The sequence below is a fragment of the Cyanistes caeruleus genome, chromosome Z, assembly GCF_971803275.1.
Source record: "Cyanistes caeruleus chromosome Z, bCyaCae1.hap1.1, whole genome shotgun sequence".
Lineage (NCBI taxonomy): Eukaryota > Metazoa > Chordata > Aves > Passeriformes > Paridae > Cyanistes > Cyanistes caeruleus.
Window position 1 is genome coordinate 50,656,981 of NC_141732.1, and position 9,311 is coordinate 50,666,291.

The following is a 9,311-nucleotide window of genomic DNA, read 5'->3' on the forward strand; positions in this document are numbered from 1 at the left end:
GTGTAAACATATATCCCTATATAAAATAACTAATTTTTAAAGACGTAACTTCTCCTCTAATTTGAAATAATGTGTAAAGGTTTGTTGGTTTGTTGTGGATTTTTTCATCCTAGCACAGTAAGCAAGTACTTCAAGGTTCTTAAACCAGGTTAAGTCAGAGAAACTGATTTATAAGAAATTGATAGATAAGCAATAATACCTGTAGGCAGTATAAATGCTTTCCTCAGCCCAAAAAAACCTGAAAAACTTTTTCCATGTAAAGTGTTTGACAGAAATGCACAGTAATGCAAAGGTATTAGTGAAAGTACTTGAAAGTTATTTTTCTTGTTACATAAGAAAAACTACGATCACCTACCACTTTGAAGTTTTTTGTTGGAAATGCTTTGTTATTCCAAAGAGACTCCAAATTTACATCACTAGTATCATCTGGGTTCATTTAACCCATACACATTCAATCTCTGTCCACCTCCTGAGCACGGGCAAGAGTATTTCTTTCACGTTTCTAAAGAGATTAGAAAATATATGGGATCCTCTAAGGCATTTTAATAATTCCCTGTGGAGACAGAACTGGTTGGGCATCAACTTAAGAACATGGGATGATAGCAAGCCTGTTCATATAAGGTTATGTTTCCAAAATGTTCTTAGTTCTCTCCCCTGATTGGTTGTCATTTGCCACATTTTTTTTTTAATATTCCTAATCTCAGTCTGTGATTGGAACTCTGCTTTCAGATCCACCCTCAGATCTTCCCTATATATACTGTTGTACCCACCCTTTTTTCGCCTTTTGTGGTTGACTCTATGCTGTGTGTTTGCCTTCTGCTGTTAATTTGCCATTAAATCAGTTCTACTTTTTGGATCACCCAGCCAAACCCATCCCATTATTTTCCACACCACTCCCAGCTGGCCTGGGTCTGTAGTTCCAAAGCTGAAATGCGACAAGTGGCACCTGGGACTTGATATTAAAGGTTTCCTGTGTCGGATTCAGTGGAGAGTGCTGTACCTTTCTTCCAGAGGTTTTTTGATTGTGCCAGGCCTGGCCAGATTTTTTGGTGTTTGGGCAGCCCTCAGAGGAGTGACCAGCTGACCCGGGAGCCCCTGTGGGAGCTGCAGGTAAGACAAAAAGGAACGTTCCACCCATCATCCTACCCTAACCGGGAAGGTATATCCTATCCCAGTCCAAGTTTTAAGATGGGCTCCAGTATGTCAGCTGTAGCATGGGATGTCTATGGAGATTTTAAGTTAATTCTATCAGCTCACGGGAAGGAGGTCAGGAAGCGAGAGCTTAAAATCATAAATTGTCTCTGTTGCAATTTTCTCAGCAGCATGGGAAGCAGTGCGATGCTAGAAACATTGAAACTCGACAAGTGCCGCCACCCTGTCCACCACCACCACCACCACCACCATAGTCCCAGGGCTGCAGAGCAGGCAGCAGCCAGGCCGGAGCTGGACATGCCTGCGGCTTCTCTTCCCACCTCGCGCCGCTATCCCAGCTTCACGAGCATTTCCTGACTTGAGGCTGTTATAAACGGAGACTGACGCTTTCTGGAAAGTGTATTCTTGTTTATTAACCAAAACAATCACTAATTGAGGACAGGGTCCCAGGATAAGCCCAGAGCCCACTTGATAAACCAGTTAACTTACAACAATTAACAGCTCGCACAGAGATGACACGGCTGGGTGTTCCTCGGGAGTTTGGCTCATTCGGAAGACCGTGACTCTTCATCCTTACCCCTCTTTATAAGTTTGATTGGTACACTTAGGATTTCTCATTCGATTGGTTAAATCTGGGCTCTCCTATTGGTCCATATCACAGAGCATGGTACACCAATCATCTGTCTCAGTGCTTTTCATTGGTGGGATTTTCTTCCAATCATAGTCCATTACATTGTCTTTGTTATAGTATTTAATTCCAGAAAGTTCCCAAACTCTGCTCTCCATACCTCCCTTATGACTAAAACCCTTCATTTACAGCATTCCAGTACAATCCCTATGTAACTTATATAAGCTTCATGAACTAATAACTCACGAAAAAAGATATTAGAATATTCACAACAAGACTGACCCCTTCCCTCTGATGCTGGGGACACGAGGAGATCAGAGCCTGTTGGAAGCACAGGAGCCTGTGCGGTTTGCAGCTCCTGCTGTCTCGTGTGCCCCTCTCTGGGGCTGCCCTGGAATGGAACGCGGCTTTGGAAGCGTTGGCTCGCCCCGCCACGGCGGCCCCCGCGCTCCCCTCCCTCAGGGACCCGAGGGCAGCGCCGGCAGCGTCCCGGCTCCTTCCCGCTCCGTCCCTCCTCTGCCCACGCTTTTTCCTCGCCCCTCCTCGCCGGCTAACAACAAGCGGTCCACCATCTTTCACTCCGGTTGCATTAAATCGACTGCTATTGTACCACCTCGGCCACTCACCAGCCCCGGGCCCTGGGCGGCAGCCGCCGTGCTGGGCCCGGGACACCGCGGCAGCTGGGGGACAGCGGCCGTCTCCCGCCCTGGGCCGCACAGCTTCGCAGCCGTGGGGCGTTCTGCCCTCGGCGAACGAGCGCTGTGTCCGGGCTGTCCGCCCCGACCGGCGCCGCTGCCGTGGCCCCCAGGGTCGGGCGGCCCTCTGACAGCTCCCAACAGCAGCGGGGGCGGCCCACAGCAGAGCCAGGCCCCTTTGGATAGAGCGGAGCTGGGCCGCGCTGCCGCCGCAACTCAAACTCGGAGCCCAACTCGGAACAACTCCGTTGCCTGGAAACCACCGTCTGGCGCCAGGCTATAAATTTTGGATTAACGGATAAATACCTAGATTTGGCTATAATCTACACAACTATAATGAAGGTTTGCTTTGTAGAGTTGATACCATCTCTCTTGGACTTTTCACTTTTCTTTGTGTGGCTGCCCTGCACGGAAATGACCTGAAGTTTTCCAGTGTCAGGAGAAATTTCATTCAGAACCAGTTGTGGACTTTATTAGTCCTACTGCAAACAGATGATTCAAGCTGCTTCCAAAGGTTTACGTGGTTCATGTATATGACAATTTCTGGATTCTTCCAATTCATTAATACCTAGTGTTTGTCTGTTTTTATATCTGCACTTTGTTTTGACTTCAAACAATTTATGTCATTGCTATATATATATATATCTCTGTATATATATAGCAATGTATATATTGCTGTGTATATATGTAGTAATATAGCTTTCAGGGTAACTAACTTCTTGCTGGTATCTTGTCAACAGTTAGCAAAGCTGAGGTACATTATCTAAAATGAAGAAACAATTAATAATTTGCAAAGCCTTAATAATGATTTATTTTCAGGGTTAGTATATTATACAGAACAGGAACCTAAACATAAGAACATTTTAAACAAAGTTTCTTACTGTGGAAATTTAAAGAGCATTTTCTAAGCATTTATCACAGACTATAATTTGGAATATTATGTCCAAAAATCTCCGGTGATGCCATTAAGACACTATAAAAATACTACTAAAGGAGCAAACTGGCTGACAATTATCTAATGCATTTTTCTGATATCCAAATCTGCCTTTTGAGAGTGCTGATTTAATAAATAGTATATAAAAAAAGCATGGGCTAGAACTCTAAACTTAGAATTGTCTCAAGGCATTTTGCTTTGTTTAGCAGAATATGTTATGTGTAGGGTATAGAGTTTATATCTCTCAGATTGCCATAGAAATAAGAAACACCACAACCCCACGAAATCAAATCTACCAAAGCACTCCTAATCTGTTAATAATAAAGTTTTATCTTCTATCTCATGGCTTTGTACATTTGTATCCATTTGTGTGATGCCACCACGGTTGACTGCAGCTGACACATAGGTTAGAATAAATACCTTTCATATTTATTTCTGGCTTTTAATGTTAGGCTTTTGTAACTGAGTATGCTGATGCATACATTATGCTAATACAAAGTTCATGATAATGTTTGCCTGTTTTAACTGGACCTACTTTGTGGTGGCTCTGGATGGTGGTAATATAACATTTGGTTTTTGTCATCTTCAATATGATGATTATTCATAGATTCTTCAAAGGGAAAGGTATACCATGAAGAGTAAAACAGAAGGCATACACTTCTGAATCCTTGGGTTGTGTCATATGTCTCCTGCAATTAATGTCAGCCTGCAAGGATAGCCTTATATTGAGTCCCAAAAACTAAATTGTAGAAAACAAGCAGATTATGGGAAAGTATAAAACCTAGAATGAAAGTTTAAAATAAGTCCCAAATAGAAAAGACTGTTTTGTTTTGGAATATGACCTTTTCCCTTGTTATGTTAACTGTGTTACCATGTTTGTTAAGTTGTATCTTAAATGTTGAGAGTTCTTTATGTACATTGTTTCTGGTCCAGAAGAAAGAAGAAGATGAGGACATGAGTTTGACTGGGACTGCCTCACTGGCCTATGTGGATAATTTTAATCTTGGGCCGTGGGAGGCAAAGATTTGGATTGTGTTGGTGTTGATGTTTTTTGTTCAGTTTCATGTTGATGATTTTTCTATTTTTAAGAAAACAGAGAAGGAGGAATAAAGACCTCATCCATTACAGAGAGGCTCAGTAAGATTGCATATGTTTTTAATTTTTTAACCAGTTCATTCATGGAGCCTAACCCCCCCAGTTGTTGTCCATCAATTACCTGGGGGAGGAGATATGCTTATGTTTTCACAGGTAGAGGACCCCAGTAGACCGTGGCCAGAAATGTGAAGCCCTCTACAAACAACCAGAGGAAGAATCTGCAAAGGAATAGGAGATGGAAGAGGCTGAAAGAAGATCTGCAGACAAGATATCTGAAGTGCTTAGCTTTGTTTTACAGATCGTTTTCCAAGACATAGCATTTAAAGGACTCCCTCTAACAGTACTTGGAATTTTCAAGATCCTGCTCCTCACTGATGGTTGGTAGTCCCGCAGCCAAGGTAGAACATTTGGGTGATGCTGGCAAATGTCATAGATTCCTGCTGCTAGCTCATGGACATGGCTGCAAGGACTTTGTGAGCATGTGTTGCATGAACTTAACCAACCACAGTGAGTCAATACATCGGTGCATCCAAGTACTGAAGGGAGAAGTGAAAAATTTACAAGTTGAAGATAGAAGTCCACTAGTTGAGTGGCCTTTTCAAAAACTGGGGTTTGTCAGGTTGGGTGCTATCATGGGTTAAAACAGGTTTGCTTGTTCTTATAATTATTGTTGTTCTATTGTTAATGTTACCTTGCTTAATAACCTTTTTGTTAAGGGTTATCAGGAAGTCTTTTCAAGAAATTTTATTTGCTCAGAAGGAAGGGGGGTGTGTGGAGATAGAACTGGTTGGGTATCAACTTAAGACCGTGGGATGATAGCAAGCCTGTTCATATAAGGCTATGTTTCCAAAATGTTCTTAGTTTTCTCCCCTGATTGGTTGTCATTTGCTGCATTATTTTTAATATTCCTAATCTCAGTCTGTGATTGGAACCCTGCTTTCAGATCCACCCTCAGATCTTCCCTATATATACTGTTGTACCCAGCCCTTTTTTCGCCTTTTGTGGTTGACCCTACACTTTGTGTTTGCCTTCTGCCATTTTTTATTTTGCTACTAAATCAGTTTTACTTTTGGGTCACCCAGTTGAGCCTGTCCTGTTTATTATGCCACACCACTCCTGGCTGGCCCAGGTCCTGGGTCACAAAGCTGAAACGTGACCATTTCCCTTACTTTTTTCTGAGAAACTAACATTTCTTTGGAGAGAATTTTTCCCCCTATGAAACTTTGTCCTGCCTCTTGGCATAATATACTGAATTGAATGTTTTTTTTTAACAAAAGAGCTCTCCTTTCAGAAGAAAAATGTATGATACTAAGGCTTTTTTGTGTACTGCAGCTCATTTCTTTATGCTAGAATGCAAATTAAATTAGAGAAAGAGCACTATAATCTTCTTCTAATTATAATTTTGTAAAGACCATTGATTGTACAACATGTGTAGCAAATGAATCACCCTGCAGTGATTAAGACAATGATATTATCTAAAATGTTACTAAATGTTGGACCCCACAAAAATGTGTTAACGATAAACATAGCTGTGTTAAATTCATAATCCTAAAATAACTAGATTAGATAAAGTATGTCTTGACCTTACAAGAAAAACTGCATTATATCGTTGGAGAAGCTTTGTCAGAAAATTTGGTTTTGAAACCCGGGAAAAGTGAACCTTTATGTTATTTTTAAAAGGAAAAAAAGAAAAAAAGAAAAAAAAAAAAAAAAGGAGAAGGAATTTGACGTACCAAAAACTACAATATGCAATAATCTGGAGGGATGCTTGGAGGACAGAATGAGCACACTTTTGAGAATGTCATGTTATCTGCAGTATAAAGCACATTTCCAACAGGCAGGCATTCTCAGTGATCTGCCTTTAGGATGATGAGTGAACTGGCTGCCAGTTTTTTCCGTGTTCTCTAATAGCATTTATCACTGCATAAGTAGAACTGCAGAGAAACACCTTTTTCAAATAATTTTACTAATTTTCCAAGCCTTACCACATCATCAAGCTGAAGTGTATTTTTTTTGTACAAAAACCAGCTTCAGATAATGAAAGTTCTCAGAAATTTATTTGTTTTGACAAATACAGTATTTTAATTATGCCTACTAAACACCTCATTAGAAATTACAAATTTGAGCACAAAAATCTAATCCAGCAGTCCTTTGTCTCAGTTCTTTAATGATGTAGAAACACATATAATAGTCTCAACCCTTCTGTTTTCCAATTTCTTGAAGATTTTGTCCAATTGGCACTATTGGTCTTTTTACATCTGACTTTTGAACCCTCTTAAAAGGCACATAGACAGGTCATGCTTCCTTGCTAGCTCTGTAAGTATTTTACTAGGTTTTAGATCAAATAAAGGAAAAAACAAGCTTCCTAAATCTTGTAAATAAGGTGCATCCTAAGCCTTTCATGAAGACTAGCTGGATTGCAGTACTGAATATTCATATAATGACTGGGGCAACACTCATTGCTTTAGGGTTGTTAAGAGTATTTTCTTATATATTTCCTCAAAACTTTTTACTGAGGACTATCAATGCATTATTAATTTTGTTTATTTAAGAAAGTTATTTTAGACATAGTAAAATAATTACTCCTTTCTGACTGTTTTTAAATGCAGTTACAGATATGCTTTTCCATCATTGTTTTGATTTGTTAGTACATGCTGATAACACCACAACCTAAGGAGCCTACATGAAAATTAATTAGGCTATTTTTTATGGGAGAGCATGTGAGGAGATAAATGGTTCATGATAAATGAACTCTCAGGCCACAGACTGGAGCATTTATTGATTCACTGGCCATTTATCCTGGAATTTACTCCCTAGCAAAAAGAATATTGCTATATACTTAAAGGTTTTGAGTATTATGCTAACCTTTCACCAGGCAGTAATAAGTGCCCTAACCAAACTCATTCTGCTCTGCTTCCCATTCATTTTGCTGTCATCATGTGCATTAATATCCACTACAGAAGCTCAACAAATTTTAATGTGTTTATCTGGAATATAAAGTTGTAAGAGCTAACCTTCATGCATTCTTTATATCCTCATGGTTTAACATGAAAATATACAAATCTTATACTAATTACATTAATATACAAATATTATATTTATATATTGTATATTATATTTATATTTATATATTATAAATATTTGTATATAAATGTTTATATAATATATAAATCTTATATTAATTCAGATATCTGTATCCAAATAGACTTTAAATGGGGGTACCATTTCAGTCAGAAAAGCTACTATCTGTTGGGCTTTTTTAAGTGTTGGTAGAGCTTATTATGTAATATTAGATTCAGTTTTAATATTTGATGTATAGGCTGATTAAATATTAGTTCCTTATATAGTTTCTAACACATATATGCACAGTTAATACCCAGCATTTATGCTTATAAAATAGTTGAGACATAAGGGATTGTTTAACACTACAGGGTTTTGTTGCCTTTGGCTAGTCTAGATGTACTTAATTATAAGGTTTAAATTCACTTGGGTTTTGTAAACCATTTAGGCACAGAAAGCAGAATAGTTACAGCAAGGTTTCCATTTAGAATATGTCTTAATTGAGGATAATATTAATTTTTTTTCTTTCTTGTTTTTTTAAACTCCTCCCCTCCAGGTTCCTTCTAGAGTTACGAACTTAATTGCCTGAGAGAAAAACTATTTTAAAAAAAGAAAGTAAGCCATGGAAATATTTATCATTGGAGAGTATCTAATCTTTAAGGAATGCATTCTTTAACATGGATTCACATGGGAAATGTTCATGAAAGTCAAATATCATGTTTCAGATACTTGGGAAAAAAATAGTTGGCTCTCAAAAATGCTGAAATAGAGGGGAAAGGATGGCATCAAGACATATGATTTCTGGAATGGTGGTCAGTAGCCAAGCCTTTTCCACGGCACACGTCCTGCTTGGGAGTGTTTCTTATATTGTTCACTGATAGCCACTTTAGACACTAGTTTTAGTTGGCGAGTGAAAGATTTTAAAGACTGTTTTATCTGGTTGTGCATGGTGTAGCAGTAGCTAATGGAGTGAAATGTAAAAGAAAACTGACTTGTCTGATTTAGAAATTTGGGGACTAGAAAGAGGAAGAGGAGGATATCTAATAAATCATCTGAAATGGAAAAATATTCACTGCTCTTGCTGGCCCCAGAACTGTCATTAATAGCACAGGAGGACAAAGACATCTGGCCGATGTTAAATGCCCAAAGCATCCTTGAAGAATTTTGCAAAGGGGAAAATCTCGGCCTTAAAGAAGATAATATTTTTTCTAGAATGATTCTCTCATACTCTCTGTTCTAGTAAAGCACAGCTGCTTTGACCTGGAACAAGCCTTCCTTCCCTGAAAGGATTGCCTAGGATCTCCTTCCAGAACAAAGGAGAATTTCAAGATCTGCAGAGCTCCAATACTGCTTACGCTGTATAGAAGAGAGAGTACACTACATATAAAAAGTAAAGTGTTTCAGTAATGTGACACATCTTTTTTATTGGCTATTCTTGTCCTTAGGCATTAGATTTTGATGCCTATTAGAACCAAGATCTAACCATTGTGGTTGTCATTAGTTCATTATATCAACCAGTGTCATTCTGGGATCATCTGCCAATTCTGTGCTCAAGTTAACCCAAAGGCTTGATTTCACTGAGCTAGCCAGCAATGTCTGATTAGACTCAGAAGTCTGAGGTGGATAAATTTTAAATTTTCTTTAGTGCTGTCTGTTAGGAGAGTAATGTGCCTTAACCACATTGCTCTGAAAGATTTTTTTCTTTTGCTACTTTCTTATATTATTTATTTAGCTACTATTGCTTCAA

The 9,311-nt window shown here is 38.9% G+C and overlaps 1 protein-coding gene across 1 annotated transcript; it reads left to right on the plus strand.

The window, feature by feature from the left end:
* The first annotated feature begins 779 nt into the window (after positions 1 to 779).
* LOC147648438 (uncharacterized) lies at positions 780 to 5,884 on the plus strand. The gene is made up of 2 exons (XM_086867322.1): positions 780 to 1,110; positions 1,323 to 5,884. The coding sequence occupies exon 2, from the start codon at positions 2,075 to 2,077 to the stop codon at positions 2,756 to 2,758; it is 684 nt and encodes a 227-aa protein (XP_086723448.1). The 5' UTR covers positions 780 to 1,110; positions 1,323 to 2,074; the 3' UTR covers positions 2,759 to 5,884.
* The last annotated feature ends 3,427 nt before the right edge of the window (positions 5,885 to 9,311 follow it).